At 29.8% G+C, this 20490-nt stretch overlaps 1 protein-coding gene across 3 annotated transcripts in view; it reads left to right on the top strand.

Moving 5' to 3' along the window:
- The window catches only part of LOC134682970 (uncharacterized), a 45352-nt gene that overhangs the window by 14834 nt on the left and 10028 nt on the right, over window positions 1-20490 (top strand). For 2 of the 3 annotated variants that reach the window (XM_063541933.1, XM_063541935.1), the window contains exons 6-10: window positions 2830-2950; window positions 3767-4006; window positions 5628-5744; window positions 8530-8657; window positions 10556-10613. In XM_063541933.1, coding sequence (XP_063398003.1) covers window positions 2830-2950; window positions 3767-4006; window positions 5628-5744; window positions 8530-8657; window positions 10556-10613 — 664 coding nt within the window. The remainder of the gene's footprint in view (window positions 1-2829; window positions 2951-3766; window positions 4007-5627; window positions 5745-8529; window positions 8658-10555; window positions 10614-20490) is intronic. The other variant, XM_063541934.1, reaches the window with a different exon arrangement.

Genomic DNA, 20490 nt, shown 5'->3' on the forward strand with positions numbered 1-20490 from the left:
CATACATGACATATGTTATATAGTACCCAGGTATTTGTATTTTATAACTTAAGTTGTTGGTAAAAAAAATTTGATACACAGGTGCTTTTTATTATAAAAATAACATTGTAACAATGCTACACTGATCACAATCTCAAAAACTCTTGAGTCAATACATGTACATGTACATCAATAAAAAACCTAAAAATACTAAGGTTTAGCATATAAAGTAAGTTATTTACAACAACAGGCATGCACTTCAACATTAAGTCTTATTTGATATTATCATATATCAATTAAAAATGAATTAGCTCAAAAACAGACTGTTCAGATTCAGTTCAAGTAAAATTGAGAATGGAGATGGGGAATGTGTCAAAGAAACAACAACCCGACCAAATAAAAAAACAACAGCGGAAGGTCACCAACAGGTCTTCAGTGTAGCGAGAAATTCTCGCACCCGGAAGCTTCCTTCAGCTGGCCCCTAAACAAATATATACTAGTTAAGTGATAATGAACGCCATACTAATTTCCAAATTGTACACAAGAAACTAAAATTAAAATAAAACAAGACTAACAAAGGCCAGAGGCTCCTGACTTGGGACAGGCACAAAAATGCAGCAGGGTTAAACATGTTTGTGAGATCTCAAGTACCTGTCATTTCGCAATGTATGAAAAAACAAATATCAATATTATACACCAAAAGACCACTGGCATGCTTTTGAAATGTCAATCCTCCTATCTCTTTTTTGTCCAATACTTTACATTATGCTTTACAGTATACCCATTACCAGATAAATCATAAATATACAATGTATTAGGACTATTAGGTGCCAAAAAAATTGACAATTTTCACCTGAATACAACACATAGTGATACAAATTCGTAAGACACCCCATTCTTCCTTAAATATCTGTAATGTTTGCCACTGGACATGTTACAACTACAAAAATCAGTCAGGTGCATTATCATATTTAAATACAACAATGAATATATGATGGTTACAAATATTAAAATTTTCTAGTATGATATGATTTTATATGGTTCCAAATCAGTGCTGGACTTGATCACAATTTCTAACAAAATATTGATGTAAAGCTTTCGGGACAAAGGATTTAAATATAAAATATTGATAGGGACTACCCATGAGAAGATTCACTTAATTGATTTTATTTTCCAATAGTTAAATTTCCCAACTGGCTCATACATAAACTTCTATATAGATAGTTATCAATTTTTAAGGTCAATATTTAAATGTATTTTTAATTTATCTATGACTATATCAATGTATATGTGTATGGATCAGTATATGCATATATTGAACTTATTCTATTATGTTGAAGGTTGTAATTCAAAAAGAATATGTAAAAAAGCTTGATTCATATAATTAAAATAAGGTATAGAAGTTGTATAACAGGTACATGTACATTGTATATAAAGGGCCAATGAATGTTTTTAAATATTTGCAGGTCAAGTAGATCATACCTTATTTAGAAACTTATACATTTTATGAATACCTTAATATCATTTTATGAATTATTTCAAATAACCTACAATAAAGAGTTCAGAGTGAGACAATTGTTGGATACAATAAGTAAGTGCATTAGGTTGATATACAATATTATATATAAAGTTAAATGTAAAATGGGCCAGCTGAAGCCTGCCTCCATGTGCAAGATATTCTCATTATGACTGAAGACCCAACAATTATGATAATACAGGGAAAACATACAATGTAGCATTAACCTTGTGAACTTGTGAGAGAAAACTTGGGCATAGAAATTTGGAAAACATGTTTTAAGAAATTTATTTTTTGAGAAAATGAGAGGTGGGGTGGTTATTTTTAGTTCACATTTTCTTGCTTATTATGCACATCTAGTACTAGGCTTTTATATGTTTTAAGTATAAACAGATAGATCCATGACACTTTTTTTTTTACTAATGCAATATTCTTTTTTTCTCGAAATTGCAGTTCGAAAATAATTATGTTATCACAATACCTTGTGTAATTGTAAATAATCATCATGATCATCTAGTCTAATGGTATCATACAAATGAAAGATCAATATTTATAATTAATTCATACATGGTATAATGATACTGTGAAATATGTTTTATCCTGTAACGACAGTTTCATGTATCATACATGTACATGTATGTGGAATTACTTTGAGGAGACTTATTGTTATTAAATTGTATAAATAATTAAGAAATTCATGAGATTGTGAACTAAGTAAGTACATGCATGTAATGCATGAAAAGGTTTTTTATTAGTTATTCTCATTCGTAATAAAAAAAATAAGGCATACAAAAAAATTGAGGGCTCAGGTATCCTGATTCTGTTCAATTGGGTTTTTTTCCAGACTGTGGCATTATAAGTACATTAATAATTTTTGTCAAAATAATTTATGATAATAAAGTACAAATTATATACATTGTATATACTGTGGATTCATTTATTTTCGTGGATACCAATTTTCGTGGTTTGAGAAAAACTTACATATTCATGGATATTTAATTTCTTGGTAACCTGGCAAAGTCTACACTCATTCCTTTATAAAATTTGTATTTCGTTGAACATTTGAATTCGTGGTTCTCGTGTCCCCACGAAATCCACAAAAATTGGTATCCAACGAAAATTAATGAATCCACAGTACGTACATATATAACATGTATAAAGAAGAAAAGAACACGCCTTTTTGTTTTCCAGTTTTTTTAGGTTCATTCCACAGTTTACAATATACAGCTGCTGTGTGGTGGTTTTTTTTATCGTGTTGTAACAAAGAACACGTATAGTACATTATATACTCATTATAGGGTTGATATTTATACTAGTATACCTTTTGTTTACAGATTAGAAGGAGTTATTGAAGATGTTAGCAGTACAGAAGATTTCATTTACATAACTGACCCATATTCCAGTCCATATCATCACATTGAACATCATAATTCAGCCATGGAGCCACCAATATTGGTATATACATTTATATAAAATAAGTTTATTTATTTTCTTGTAACTCTTGCCGTGTAGGGAGCATAATATTCCCTCAACCAAAGGCAATTTATTCTCATGTTCTCATGTTTAGCCCAAATATGACTTTGATAATCGAAAATAGATAAAATAGTATTTTCTATTAAGTGGGCTTCACACAGTACAAGTTATAATAGTGTAAACCCACTGATATTGTTATACAACAGAGAGAACAACGAATTCCTGTGGTAGGTCCAGGTTAAGAAAATAAAAGGAAAAATATAGAAAAGTTCTTGAATTTTTGTGTAATACCACCAAATCATGGTACATCACATCTGATTGTATACAAAAATAGGTCCAAAAAAATATTCCCTTGAATTTGACAGTTGTAGGTTATTAATTGAAATTTATCCTACATTTTATTGCAGTAAAATATTTCTGTTTCATAAGCATATGTGTTGGGTATTGCAAAGCATCATTATTTTTTATTTTTGGGGTTTCTATAGAATATTTTGTAAACTGGAGGTTACATGGGTACTAAATCTTTTACACAGCTTAAATAAGGGGAGAAATTTAATTGGTTAAATTCCAGTGATGGTTATTTTCTTATATGCAATGAAATATTTTGTGAAATTTTTTCTAATGTACTAGACTGGATAAAACTTTATTCATGCGATGTATTTCATCATTTGAAACAAAGATAAAATCTTCACAATTTTTTGAAAAGTGCAAATTTAACAAAGACTAAAAGCCGGTCCCTGGGAAATTTATGGTGGTGTTACACCTATATATATGACTTTATTCTAAATATATTAACAGATGACAGCTGGCCATGTGGAACAGCTGGCAAAGATGAGTAGGTTGCCCAAGCCTTCGCCTGACCAACAAACCAGATTTTTTCCAGCAGTCAAATTACGAAATGTTACCTATCATCCACCAGAACCAACCAAAGATACCACAACCAAGCAAAGACCTGAGATATCTAGTGATACTAATACCGATATTGATACACCGAGAATGCAGACACGGGCAGACTCTAACAAACAATTATTCCAAAAGGTATGTAACTGTAGTAGATAGGGCAGGCGATGATGTAAAGGTTTAGTGGTAGATCTGGTCTTGCAGTCATAAATATTTGGAGTATGATTATTGTACTGGAGACTCTAAATTCAACCAATGAAAAAGCTGAATTTGTTTTTGGAGCACAAATTTAAATTTTATAACATATGAAGTTGAGAATTGAAATGCCAGTGAACGTGACAAAGAGAATACAATCTGATTAATGAGCAGAAAACAACCCAATGCCACCAATGGGTCCTCAACACAGCAAGAAAATCCTGCACCAAGAGGCAGTCTTCAGCTCTTTTCTGTCATGATGATTTATTCAGAAGTGTTAAACAACCTTGACTGGCTTTAAAGCCCTCACATGACCAGTCCTTTCTGTCATAAAACATTACTCAGCACTTGTACTGGAAACATTCCTCATCCAGTATTTTAATTGGTTGATTTCTGAGTGGAATAATCATATTCAAATGTTTATGACTGTGAGGTCTGGTATATAGGTTAGAATTATATCATAGATAAACTATTTATATTATGCTTGTATATATTGTATCTTAATTGATTATTCTGCATGTAGTTTCTGTCATTTACAAATGTAATGCATGGAATAAATTCGTAGTTAAGGGACAATTACAAATCAAATGTATTTTTTTTTTATTGCACCTATGGTGCACTGCATGTATGTGTACTCTATTACAATCACAACTTCATACAAAGAATCTGATTTGTTTTGGAAATTTCTTTTGAGAAGCACTTAATTTTTAGCTGATTTTTACAAAATTGACAAATTTATCTGACACTATTGTAAGAGTCATTATTTGGCACTTCAAATTACAAAAAAAAATACATTTTTTTAGAATAGTGTTTACACAATAATTTAATATAACTTATCACATCACATGCTTTGAACATCGCCACCATAACTACGAATTATATATAGTAGAATGTCTTTGCAATTGAAGGTTCTTTTATTACAAGAACCCTCGAGCTCACATGTTCTCCTTTAAAATTTACATCTGTTGACCCTCACATTTTTTTCAAAACAGTTTAAACCCAATTTTAGTTTTGAAACAGAGAAAAATACAATAATATAAAAAAAAAGTCAAGTAGAATCATTGCTAATGGATCACGGTATACTAAAATCAACATATTAGCTCCTGTTCTGAATTCATTCTATTCTACTCATTTATTAGATATTACTAGCTAGTTAAAACATTTTCACTTCATTCGCATTTATTTTGTAACTATTAATACAATTTCTCTCATACATTTTCTGCTTCCTGCATGATTATTAATTCATAATTAGACATCTAACTTAACTATGTTCAATACTGTGGATTCATTATTATTCTTCCATTACCAATTTTTGTGAATTTTGTGGGAACAAGGAAATCATGAATTTAAATGTTCAACAAATCAAAAACTTGCTCTATGATCATATGCAGACTTTTGGAAAACCGTGAAATCAAATATCAACAAAAATGCAAGTTTTCTTCAATCCATTAAATTGGTACCCACGAAAATGAATGAATCCAAAGTAGTTATATATAAATATGGACACTATATGCTCGGCTAGCAATTTCCATCCTCTTTTGCTATGATGACATTATCTTTTCAGACTTCTATCCATGACAATGAAGATGGAGCTAGTGTTGATAACAAATCAGAGATAGAACGTTTACGTAATAAACTACGACAAAGAGAACGAGAACATCAAAAGCACCTCGGACATGAGGTGGTCTTATTTAATTTATTAATTAGTTCTTTAAGATTTATTATTGTCAAGCCTGTAATATTCTGTTGCAGAAGCAATCCATAACAATCATGCATTCTGTAGTCAGTGGCATAGGTAACATTTGTTTTCAATTTGTGGTTAAAAAATTTCTAGGCAACAATATCATTGTCAAATCTCCATAGATTTATATGAAACTTCGAAGGAAGCTGTTTTCTGACGAAAAGAAAGTATCAACAGCTAAATTTTGAGAGAAAAAACATATTTTTCTGTATTTCACTGATAAATGGATTTCATTTTTTGACATTTACTTTAGTAATACATTGTTTTTGTACTGTTTTAACGTTAACACATCAATAAATTTGCGTAACTTTCATAGAATTTAAGTATTTTATTTAAGACAGAATTTATATTCTGACTTTAGATTATGAAAAAAGCCTAATTTATTGATGGTTTTACTGTAGAAAGGTTAGAAAAGTGCACAGTAAAATTTGATAAAGATTTTTTTGAAAAGCAAGAGTTGACTGTAAATTTTTTCAGAAATTTTATCTTTTCTATTAGACTCTATGTGGGTAATTCAGTGGGCAGTTTTTAAATGTCAATTTTGTTGACATCTAGTTTCTCACAGTCAGTCACAGCATGCTTGGAGATATTAATTTTCACAGTTTTTCAATATTGTGTGGTATTTTCCACGAAACAACATTTACTTACAAGTACTGATATTGTCGTTAGTGAATATTAGACAAAATTAAGACATATACAGTGTCCATTTCCAAGGTTTTTAGGATATTATATACTGATTTCATGGTTTGATCATTCTGATTAAGGTAATCAAAAATATGTATTGAAATAATGCTTAAACCATCAAATCATTTTAAATGATTGATGATGAATTATTGTGTTCTGTAAAAAGTTTACTAACAAAATAATGGATTGTAACTCAATTTCTAGTGAAAAAGTGAAATAAAAATTCATACAGACAAGAAGAGTGATGATTTATTGATTGTTCTTTGCTTAATATCCTAGAAATTCAAAACAAATTTTTACCTTCATCTCAGATTAAGAATTTAAATAAGAAATTAATAAACTTTGATAACTTGATAATTGAGTTTATTGAGGGGCGTAAAGGGGGATATCTGCACAGATGAACGTGAAATAAAATTGCCATTTCATGATGAACTAAAAATTACAAACGCATTGGCTTTAGAGTTATCTCCCATTAATAACCAAATTGTTGTGAAAAGTTTCTGTCTGTTAAAATATAATGTTTCTGACTTATATAAGTATAAATAGATTCAAATTTTTCTGAGTCTTCTGTGTTTGAGATTAAAATAATTTGTATATAGATTAACAGGTTTTCTACACATTGATGATATTTTGAAAGGTCAGCCACGAGCCACAATGTTAACTTTCAGAACTTAAACAGAAATCTGATAATGTGTGTCTTGTTCTATTACTGGTATTTCCCCCTCCCTAAGACAGTTTTACATTTGTCGAAAGGCAAAATTGATAATGTCTCCTCACACATTGTGACATCCTTGATAATGCCTGCAAATGTCTTAAAGCCGTGATACGAGAACTAGGAAATAATAGAGTAGGGTGATATAGGCAAAGGGAAGGATGATACTTTTCTTTTCCCTCTTCCTAAGACAGTTTTACGCTTGACGAAACCAAACTTGAAACGTCTCGTCTCGCATTATGACATCGCTGATAACTTCTCCTCTTGTGACGTAGCTGATAATGCCTGGTCTAGTTTTGAAGCCTTAATATGAGAAGTACGGAGTGACAGAGTAGGGTGATATAGCTGTAGGGAAGGACGATAATACTTTTTAATGTACCAATGATGATTCTCAAGGGTCACTTTCTACTATTTTTCTGCCGATATAGATCTAGAGATTTTATTTTTCAAAAATAAACAAAACACTCACATTTTTCATCTGAAAATCTTCTTTTTGTCAAAATTGATTCTATTATGAAGGCTTATTTAAGCATTGAAATGTTAAATGCTAACACTATATATTTGAAAGGGACCTATGGCATCAGACTGTAAAACAAGAAAAAATGTTTCACAAAAAACCGATTTTGAAAGAGAGTTCATTCAATTCTCTTTATTTATTCAATATTGATAATAAACGCCAAAAAGACTTATATTATATTGATAAAGAAAAAATGAGCTGATATCAAGTAATAACCTATTCTCACTCATATAACCTATACTAATTTATTTTATCTTAGATATAGTTACTGTACTAATTATTTAAACAAAATGTATAGTTCTTTACTACATATATCATCACTTTTTTTTTTATTATTTAAATATTTATATAATTAATACCTTCCCATGTTTTAATAAAGGTATGCCTCATTTTTACATGTTTTTGCAGTTTTATTAACTGCTGGTTAGAGATATTTATAGATGAAAAAATATTTTATAAGTAATTTGAAATGATCATTCATCTGAACTGGTACAAAAATCTTGATTAAAATCTATATTTGGTGTTTTGATGTTTGAAATATTTGATAAATACAACAAATGTTGATGAGAAGATAAATATCAGAGACTTATTTACACAAATCACTTCTGTCGTTCTGAGGAAAAGCGATGACAATTTTTCATTTATGCAATAAGATGTTTCAACATTAATAATTTAACTCTCTTCATTGCTTCATAATTGCATTTGATGGCTTTTTGTGTGGTCCTTGTTATATATTATATTGATGTTTTGCCGGCTCGAAAACGATAACTAATGGTTTATAAATAACATCATAAATGAATTGTCTATTACAGTACTTCGACCCAACAAAAGAGAACAGAAAAAGGAGAATATATACAAAGAGAGAGAGAGACAGAATGAGAAGAACAGGAAACCAGTCCTACGATAGTCATGATGAAGTTATGTCAGAAATGGATTTCAGGTAAATTATATTTTATAAATTGAAAATAAGGATATTTATGAAAGTGGTTTAAGGTAGTGCTGGCATGTTTGTTCTTTAGTTCCATTGTTTTATTGTTACATAAACAAGACAAGGTATTTGGTGTGCAGTTGTTTCAACATTGGCACATCTCATTTCCATGGAGATTATAAGGCCCCGCCCCCTCAGTAATGTTCTATTGACTTTGAAACTTTTGCTTAGGTTTACACGATAAGTTTGTGATAAGGTCATTTATGGAAACACTATTGGAAGGTCAGTGATATTTGGTATGCAGTTGTATTAGCATCAGCATATTAGATTTTCAGGGAGATTACTCGGCTATGTAAATGTACCTTCAGTCATTAACTTTGAATATTTTGCATAACTTAATATTTTATTGATTATTTAATTTCAACATTTGCATTTTACCATCAAATTGCAAAAAGGTGAGACATAACTTTGTTTTTAACAGTTTATTATGAATGAGTTACCCCAGTGGACCTGAGGTAAATTGTCATATTAAACTTTTTCAAACAATCTGTTCTTTCTGTGATGCAAAAACATTAGCATTGACGTTGTGACATAGACAATGTATGGAAAAGTACAAAGGAGTAGGTCTGGTAAGACCCCTTTTTGGCCCCAAAATATAGCAGTTTTACAAAATTGTTAAATTATAAATTTTTAGTTATTTATTGGACAGAAGAATGTTTCTGCTACATACATATGGGCAGTTTATGACTATACAATACACATTTATCGGGTTGTAGCACCATTAAGTCATGCTAAATTACTAAAATCTTCAAAATTCTAGCATTTTAGTTAAATTTTAGACAGTAAAACGAAAGTGGCCGCATTCGTGTTCATCCTTAATATTGAAATGTAAGTTGTATTTTATTATAATACATAACATATTTAAAGGTTGTGGATGAACACGGATGCGGCCACTTTCATTTTTGACAAAAACCATCTATAAAGTGACATTTTTCGGCATATTTGGTAGATTTTTCATATTTGAGCTTGAATGGGATGGTTTTTAATGACTAAATCAGTTAAAATCTTTCACATAAACTAATTGAATCGAGTGAAATAGACACTTAAGTGTTTAAAAAGTGGTAAAAAGATGAACCTGAAATTTGAGGCCAAAATCAGTCCTTACCGGACCTTCTCCTTTGCAAGTCGTCTAAAAATGTTAGGAAGTATACGTGTCATGGTGAAAGGCACACATAATCTACAGTGTAATTACTAGGAGGTATATATATATGTGTCACGACAAAAGATATATATTTCTTGTAATGAGAAACCTAGAAAATTAATTATTCTCACATGTCAATAACCAATAAAATATTTGCTTTAAGATTATACATGGTACTAAAACAAAATGGCTATTTATGGTTTATTTACTTTAATTAGCTGTGACTTGCAGATAGAAAGACATATTGGTAAGCTTTGGAAAATTCTCTCTGAAACAAATATTGGACAAGTTGTCAAATAGTCAACTTTATTGTTAAAATATAGTAACTTGATTAATGTTTGAAATGTTAATTCAAACCATGGTTTAGATTTTTTTTTTTTTATTAAATTCTGTTCTGCTTTTTATACAATATAGACAATTGGAGAAATTGGAGGTTTAGTCCTATATACAATATAGACAGTAATCTTTTGGAGGTTTAGTCCTATATACAATATAGACAGTAATCTTTTGGAGGTTTAGTCCTATATACAATATAGACAGTAATCTTTTGGAGGTTTAGTCCTATATACAATGCAAATACATTGACATATTTTGATAAAGTAACATATTTGGATTTGAATGCAATTATTACATAAAATCTCTATTTGTAATGTTACTGGTCATATAACCTAGGCATATAGTACTATAAAGGATTTGTTGTATATTGTAGACAAATGAGAGGGTACCATTCTGGAAGAAGTGGCTGTTCTACACCAGGTGGCAGTGTGGTATGTACAGTCTTATATCCTGTATAAAAAATCATCAGGAGTTCAACTTGTATTGAGACATATTCCCCTCAGACTTCAGCAAGTCCAGTCTGACATGGGCCAGACACTTATAATTACTACTTCTTACATTTTATTTTTTTCCAGCCAATATTTCTTAAAAGTCAAACCGTACTTTTTGCAATGGCTTATTGCTACGTATTTATAGGACAATTAATCTTTGTGTTGAAAGTTTTCAAAGCAGTTTTTGACTTATTACTTTACATTATAGTGTCACTAATTGTTTGGTGGCTTGCATCATGTTGGATGGCAAATATTTGAAGTGTAAAGTGTTGTATAACAAAAATGACTGGGGAATATTGGAGAAGATATAGATCACTATAAGAGAAGAGTTCAGATGTTGATTATAATATAGTATGAACCCTCAAATGCAGATTTTTAGTTGTTTCTGTTTAATTTGATAATATTTTTTTGGCTTTAGGTATATGTATGGTTTAAATTAAAGAGAGCAGAACGTTTTCAAAAATATGATAAATAGTTTTAGTCACAGATTTTTTTCAACCTTCAAATGCAAAACATGTCAGGATAAATATAGATTATACATGAAAAAGCCATTTTGTGTTAATTAAAAAAAAAATAAACAAAAGAATTTTAGATGAATTATAAAAAGAAAACTACTATGAGGTGCTTACAGCAGAAAGTTTTGAATATTGTATGCTGACATACCTATAGATGTCTTTTAATAGTTATGTATTTAGGTTATTTTTACAATGATAGATACAGACATACTTCCTTTGTTCTCATTTATGGCAAAAATCACTTTCAGACTAAATGATACCATACAATTTTTATGTAAGTGTGTTTTTAAGGGTAAGTGTACTTTTAAAACTATTGTATTAGTAAATATGTGTTAGACAACCACAATAACTGCTTCTGTTTTTGTAAATAAAAAATATTGAATTAGCATTGTCACAAGCAGATCCACTCCTTATTGTTGTCTCTTACAAATTTTGCTGATGTTATAGTCCTCAAAGTGCTTTTACCCTTTAAAAACTTAACAGGCTTTAAATTCTTAATATTAACTTATCGTATACATAGTTTTGTTGATTTTAGTAAAAAAAAATCTATAATTAAATTTTTCATTTAAGGTAATGTCACATTATTTGAGATTATTTTTTTGTGGGAACAATCCCTAAGTATTTGATTTCAAGATGAGTTATTATTTAAATTAACTTTGGAATACTGTTTCACGGCTTTCAGTGGTTTCCTTATATCATTATCTTCAGCGAGAGAAAACTTTTGTGATGTAACTGTTAAATGGTTTGTAGTTTTATAGGGAATCTGTTTTTCCAAATTTAAAAGCATTTGATGAAATTGGATGGATTTTCATCAGATAAGGCCAAAAGATGTCTCGATACGTAAAGTAATTGAAATTTGAGATAGCACTTTTAGGAGAAAGTACTTTTAAGAAAATCTGCTATTTTGTTGAAATATCTTTTTATAAGATAATAATATAATGCCAAAGTACCTCTTAAGTTATCGCCGCACATGCTATAGAGGAAATCTATTTTACTCGTTCACATCTGAGGATAGTTTGAAACCTATCAATTGTCTCAAAAGATTGATAAAGGGGCCTTTTACAGCTTTTACAATTTCTTTACCATTTGCTTTATTGATTCGCATATTTACTCAATCTCACTGTATCTAGTTCCAATGGCCTGAATTGATCTGACTATAAAATTGAAAGAAAATAAATTCCAAGACTTCTTCAATGCAATCTTTAAATTCATATCAATTACATGAAATAACAAGTTTCTGTAAATAAAATAACATTTTCTCATTTACTCAAATTACATCATGGTAAATTAGTGTTTCTGTAGCAAGTTCACTATTAATTAGTTTTCTCCTATAACTGCCTTAACTGCATGTTTTATTAATTTTCACCAAAATAGTATAATTGCTGTTATTTTTCAACTTTGACTCTACACCATAAATCTTTTCAAATAGGACTGGTGCCTTTACAACTATGCAGTAATTTCCCTGTGTCTAAGATTTGATCTACAAAGTCATACCAACCATGTATTTCCTTGCCCTAAAATAGTTTAATAATTCTTTTATTTTTATAAAAATAATGAATTGTCCAATTCCAAAATTTGTTTTCTATTTTCTTCATTTCATACAGATTAAAACAGCTAAATAAATTAAAGGATTTCTTTTTAATTTTCAAAACAATGCGCTTATTGAACTTGTGCTTAAAGTGAACTGAAGTATATGTAATGGAAACAATTTTACTTTTTTCAGTGGTGCCTGAGCAAATTGTTCTGAGTTATAACTTACTGGGTTTTGCAACAATACATCATTCTCTAGTGGGGTGCACTCTAATCTTATTTGACAAGGATTGTCAGTTTTCCTACTGAAAGTCATGGTTATCTCAGGGCAATCCGGTCTCCTCCACCAAAAAAACTAGCCATCATGAAATAGCCCAAAAGTGGCACCAAAAAAAAACTAACGATCAATCAATTATTCTCTTGTGTTTTCCTAAGTGTGCCTTCACATCTTTTCTACAATTTTAAAAGGATTTGATTACTTTTACTTTTCTTTATTGTTCAGTTGGGTATATTGTCTGAACATTTAACTTGTCTTAAAATTTACAGCTTAGATAACATTTGCCAAATAAAATAAAATAAAAATAAAATACTAGCAAGTACATGTATACTTAACATTACTTCATCAATTTTAAATGCAGTGGTTAAGTTTATATGAGCTTTTTGACTAAAATGCAATTTATCAATTAGGTATTCATTGCATGTTCTGACGAAGAAATATCCATTAGTCAAACAAATAAAACAAAGATATATAAAAAGCAGTAAATTGTGTTTATGGGCGACAACATAGGGGAAAAAAATACCCATATTGAGACAAAATGAGCTCGGAACTGTACTTAAACTGATGGAAACAATCTTATTTTTGCAATAACCTGTCACTAGCATATTTTATATCACCATTTACTTCACAGGAGATAACCCTCTTTATTTACCACTTAGCTATAAGAATGTCTGAGGATAATATTTTCTAATAAAGCTTGTTATGTTATAGTATATGGTATATTGACACTACAACAACAGTAGTTAGAATGATTTTAGATCTTGAAGCACAAAACTTCTTCGTAAAAAGTTTGGAAAATAAAAAGTATACACAATGTATTTGCTTGTAGGTAATGATTAAGTTGGAAAAATTCACATCCTTAACCCTTTATACAAGTTAAATGGGTGTCTTGAGTTTTATTAGCATAAATTCAGATATTTGAACACACGTTTATAATTGCTATTTTTTTAAAGAAAGGAAAAAAATATTATATTGATTATATATAATTAATTGACTTGCACATTTTGCTGTTAATATGTGGAACAAATTAAACTTTGAAGACATATTTCCTACAGTTCCTGATAAATGCTCAAAGCTCCTTGGAGTCTCTAGTTTCCTTAATACTCATTTTTTTTTTATACCCTATTTATGGGCATTATGTTTCTGCTATGTTCATCCCTCCGTCTTTCCCACTTCAGCTTAAAGTTTTGGGTCAAGGTAGTTTTTGATGAAGTTGAAATCCTATCAACTTGAAACTTGGTACACCTGTTTCCTATATATGATATGATCTTTTGAATTATATTGCCAAATTAGAGTTTTTACCCCATTTTCATGGTCCACTAATAGAAAATGATAGTGCGGATGAGGCATCTGTGTACTATGGACATGTTCTTGTTTATCTTAAAAAATTAAGTTTTATAAAAAGATTAGTGAGAGGGATTTTACAAAGTGTGTACAGAGGAATGCAAGTTCTACCTTATCAAAAGCTATCAAATGATCATGACCTTAACCTCTGGCCTTGGATTTATGTTTGCTCATTAAAAAAACCCATCCAAAAACACTATTATTTCCAAATTAATAACAAATTAACTTAACTTAATGTTGTTCCTTTTCTACTCATAATTATATAATTCGCCACTGAGTAAGTGAGTGAGTGAGTGAATTGTCTCAAGTTTGGTAATTATCACATGAATGGGTTAACTTTTATTGGTATTAACAGCTGTTGATAATCCTCTCAAATATCTTAATAGTATATTCAACAAAACAATCCCTAATTTCTCTTTCTTTTTTTTTTTTATAGATTTGGCCTTTTACTTGTTTATTTAAGTGGTATTGACAGTTTTCGGTAGAAATAACAAGCATCTTACACACTACATTACAATTTTAAAAAAAATTATAAATTTAAAGAAATTTTTTTTCTGGAAATATTTCCAATAAATACCAACGTTTTATTAAACTTTTTAGTACTTATTGCTTGTTGCTTAACTTGCCCCAGAACTATGTTATCCCTACATACTAAATTATTTGAATTAATGATTTTTGTTCTTGGAGGTTCTATTAAAGTCTTTATCTGAATCAGTGATTAAGTAAATGGTTAACATCACATTCCCAATCCTTTTCTTAATGTAAACAAAGATTTATAGAGAAATACGGACAACATGGTTTATTGAAATTAAATGGATTGTACTTTACCATGCAGAAGATTTCCGTTTTACGTAACTTTCTAAATTAAAGGCTAAAAATATTTCAAATTGATAGAACTATGGCTTTTCCAAACTAAAGTTCAAGCGGAAGACTTCCTAAACTCCTGACAAGAGAATTATATTGATATGAAAATGTTTTCATGTGGTACAAACAGGTTATATTGGTGAGTTGAGTCGGTGAGACATTATAACTATGATACAGCACAGAAGTGTTGCTATGGGTCTTCATTATACTTCAGCATAATAACTGTTCTACTCTTACTCCATTAAACTTCTGACTTCAGATTTTTTTTCTTTCTTTGCAAAAGTTGTTGGGGTAGGAGGTTGTTGTTATAGTTGATGATTGATTGAAAAGTGGAGTTTAATACCACTTTCAGTTTTTAATTACAATTTGTTTCTGTGTGTGTTGCATTTTAGTATTTCTGTTGTGTCGTTCTAATACTCCTCTTATATTTGATGTGTTTCCCTCAGTTTTACAGTGGTATACTACTGTTGCCTTTATTTATCCAGCACTCTTGACTAGGGTTATTATTGCAGGTCTGAGGTTTGTAAAATATCTTGAAAGATATAGATTGTTCTTTGCTCAAATATATTGATTATTGGTTCTTAATTAAGATAAAAAAAAAATGATACAGATAATTGATCAATTATATGAGGCAACAATACATATTGTGATCAAGAATTTGTACATATTATATACTTAATTTATGTATATGTGTACAATTCATATCTTTCTTTTTAACACATTCAGTTTCTAATATCTTTTCAGATACCTCTAAAAAGTCATGTTAGATATTTAGTCTGTGATGAATATAGTTGTCAGATTGTCAGTCATACAACATCTTCTTGTTTTAAACTCAGATGTCTTATTATCAAATCCTGAAAGCTTCAAGTAACAAAAATATAAAAATCAAAGGTACATGTGAATTTTGTACCTCATATAAGCTTTTAAAAAAAGGTTTTTATCATGTTTGAGTTTTAAAATATATGTCAGTGTTTATTCAATCATATTATAAAAGAAAGTTCAAAACTTGGATGAATTTAGATTGACAATTTACTGTGGCTAAAGGAAATTGTTTAACCTTTTACTCCATAATGACGCCTTTTGACGCCTGCGTAGTCCCTCACTTGAAACGTCTCACCTACAAAAAACTTCATCAGACTTTATAAAAGTTGTATTTAATAGCAAGAGGATATTCATGAGAATCTATGACTGGAATTTCTTGATGAAATATTTGTTTTGGCAATGCATTAATAATTTAAACCTATAGAATGTACTGTGCCGCTCACAACACTATCTATCCAAAATGCATTGTATGGAAAGTGTTATTAACTGCTCAACAGATCATAATACCAAATAAACATGGAATTTATTAAAAATTTTAATACAAGAAATTATGCAAATTCCATAATTAAAAATAATTCCAAGTTCAAATAATAGCCTGTTGAATGTTCTTTGTGAGGTGCTGACCAAGTGTTGTTACTTTGTAGCTGATCCATCATCCAAGATGACGGCCTGCAGTGGGGGACTTAGTTTAACATAGGAAACTATTGGAAATGCATACAAAAGACTTCTTTTAGAGAACCACTGAATTGAATGTAACCAAACATGGTTGTACCTTTACTTTTGAGGTGCTAGCAAAGTGTTCTTTACTTTTATTTACTTTTTTCTTTTTTTATATGATTTAAAAAAAACCAAGTAAAGTCAGGTGAGCGATACAGGCTCTTGAGAGCCTCTAGTTAGATTTTATTTACCAAATTATGTTTGATCTCCATACAACTGCTATTCATGCTTATCATACTTCTTTCTCTTTCAAAAAAATCAACATCTGAAACTACCTGTGGTTATTGAACATATTGGATTTTTGAGATTGCATGAATATCAAAAAGCTAAATTACGAACCAATAAAAGATTTTTTAATTTTTTGTTATCTTTATAAAACAGGCAGTCATTGCTTTTAAAGGTGACACATTTATTAGTAGGGGGAAAACCAGGGTTTTAGTGTATACCACAATATTTGAACATTAAAAATGACCTAATCAATTCAATTTTCAAATTGCATTTTTTTCAACATTGAAGTAATGAAAGAACTTTCTGTTCACAAGTTTGTTTACCAAAAAATATATATTTGAAAATGGGAATTAAAAAGAATAATCTATAGTCGCCGTCAGCTAAAATTCGTAGCGGTTATCGGTAAAAATAATCTAAACTATCAACCGCGTTCTCTCGAGATATAGTTTTTCTCATTCCATTCATTAATCGCAAAAAGAAAAACCACTACTGACCTACCTTTTAAGTGATCACACTGTAATAATCCTGACCTTCACATTTTCCAGAATGTTTTCCATTGTAATTCCGCCATCTTCGTTTCTATGAGGATCATTTGTTTACATGTGAAATTAGTCATTTACGCAGTTTCCTGAAATGTTCTTTTCATTGATGTGATACGGTTTCCCGCGCTTTATGCAAATGTTATGAAATTGAACTCCAGGGGAACACTTCCGGAAAAAACAATGGCGGATTCCACCATTGAAAATAGTCTTGGAAAATGTGAAGGTCAGGATTATCACAGTGCAATCACTTAAAAGGTAGGTCAGTAGTGGTTTTTCTTTTTGCGATTTATGAATGGAATGTGAAAAACTATATCTCGAGTGAACGTGGTTGATAGTTTAGATTAATTTAATTGATAACCGCTACGAATTTCAGCTGACGGCGACTATAGGGTTGCGTTTCTAAAGTCGGTCAGTTTATTAATCTGTTGTTAACATGTACCCACGGAATCAAACCAGATTGGTCTCCCACAAATAATAATGAATGCACAGCAGCACAGTATATATATATCCTAATTAAGTAATCAACATTTTACTAGTAACCATAAATGAGTTTAATTAGGGTGATAGCACATTTGGGAAAATGTAGAAAATTACTTTCAACAAAAACAATGTATCCTCTAGGGGTTGTCAGATTATAAAATATGAGCAATCCATCGCTTGAGATATACCACAAAGCTGTTAATCTATAACCAGACAATGGCTTGACTTATGTAATTGTTGCAGAAATAACCAATAACCAAAGATATTAATTTGTTATAAACTCGTGTCGAACACTCAGACATTGTTGTATATGAACTCCACAGGGGGAATTATTTTGTCGGAGTTTTCAATCGGACATGAATAGGACAGTGACAGTAACACCTTATATATATCACAGTTCGGTCTTTTGGCAGTTTGACATTGATTTCTATATAAAAAAAGTTCTGATAGAGGAAATAAAATACTTTCCATATAAATTGACAATGGATAAATCGAACGATAAATTTGTTTGTTGATTGCTTTCAGCGGGTGTTAGTACATAAAACTTTTTAAGTCCCTAATCAATGTAATTTTACTGAACAAAAAATCGTATACGAGATATCTGACAGACGAAAAGTGATATTTGTATGGATGTATTTTTTACTACCAGATTTTTCTATGATGCACTTAAGCCAAACTAATCGTTCTCCTAGAATTTCTTACTAAAGTTATTTCTTTTCAAATAAATCAGCACATACCAATTACAAGATATGATTCTCCGCCTCCAATACTGAATGAAAAATCAATGGTATATTTGATCCTACTTTTGACAAATTCTGTGTTGGAGAACTAATCAATCATTCTGCTTGGCTGCACGTAAACCATTTCAAGAAAATGGAAAATATTAAATTCTCACCAGAAGTTTTTCGCTGATGGTTTGATATACTTAATGTGCTTTTTATGCAAATTGTAATATTGAAGAAGTGTACTGTTACTGACTCTGGATAAAACATTTAATACTTACCCGCAAAAAAACTTGTAAGTATTCGTTTAAAAATTTGAAATTATTTTCTATATATTTGTATGTTTTGAAAAAAGATTTTGAAGTTTTTGTTTACCAAAGAAAATAAAACTTCTACATATTTAAAGAAATGATTTGTTACATTTAGAAAAGGGGAGTAACTGGTATCATATTTGGTTTTATTCAGCCAGTTTTGTTTTTTGAAATAGCTATTTATCTTTTTTTAAATAATTATTTACACCTTCTTCTTCTTTTACATATTCTAAAAAAATGCGAAGTTTGTTTAATTCATCAAAGTTTTAAATTGTCAGTGAATGCAAGAACTGAAATTGAAGTTATTTCAAAATTCATTAACAGTTTTTTTATTTCATCATTTCTTACAATTGATTTATTTTTAGGTCAATATTTGAAAAAGTAATGTCTTAAATTAAACATGATGAAATTGATGTATTTAATTGGTAAATAGATTTATTTACATTTGTACGCAAATTTATCCTCCTGTTCTTAAAATCCCGTAAAATTTGACATTTTAATTTTTAAAAATTGGTGCCATAATTAAAAAGTGATTGCTAGACCCAGAATGTTATTTGGAGACAGATATAAGGTCATTGGGGGGCAAAATTTAGCCACATACCAAAAGTGTTAATACTTTTGTTGCCCCTTTGCATTAAAAATGCAGAAAGCTTTCTAAAAAAAACCATTTTACATACATTCAACATAAATTTTGTGAAAGGTATTTTGAAGCAAAATATTTTTTTGTGTAAAGCTGTTGCACATTTCTATCTGTATATTAATGACAAGATCTTAAAATGAATTTAAACTTTTTAAGAATTGGCAGTTTTTGATGCTTTGCACAAGATGTAAGAGGTTTTGATGTCAATATTTAAAACAAAATTTCTCACATCGTTTAATCAGTAACATAAAAAATTAATGGAAAAAACAAGGAGAAATCTGTTCTATATCACTTGCTGCAATAGTCTGTCACCAGAATTAAGGGCTCTGAACTCATGAAAAAAGACATTCTTCACACTTTTGGGGGACGTTTAATAAAGAGTTGTAAAAGCTCATTTAATCTTGTGTTGTTTATGTTTTACATAAGATCTCATTCTTTAAAACTTCTACAAAAAATGAGACAGAGCAAATGTCAATAATTACTGTAAATGTTTACACCTAATAGTACTAGTTTCTTTCCAATCGATTTTGTTAACAATTCCATCCAAATTGAACTTTCTTAATCAAGTTAGGGAAATTGACTGAAAACAAAACAGTTTTGTTTTGTTAAATTTTCTTCTCAACTAATTAATTTATTGTTTTCAAGTAGGTTATAGTTGCCATTTGTACTCCAAATTAGTTTCTTTTCAATTGTATTTAAGTGATACTTTTAGGGCTAGTTTCTCTGATGCATTTATGCAGTTATTATATGATCTGATGTATGAAATAGAATCTTTTTAACATCATGCACATACACACAAACAAGGACTATAAAAAAAAGAAGATC

This window comes from Mytilus trossulus, chromosome 9, assembly GCF_036588685.1.
Source record: "Mytilus trossulus isolate FHL-02 chromosome 9, PNRI_Mtr1.1.1.hap1, whole genome shotgun sequence".
In the NCBI taxonomy this organism is placed as follows: Eukaryota; Metazoa; Mollusca; class Bivalvia; order Mytilida; family Mytilidae; genus Mytilus; species Mytilus trossulus.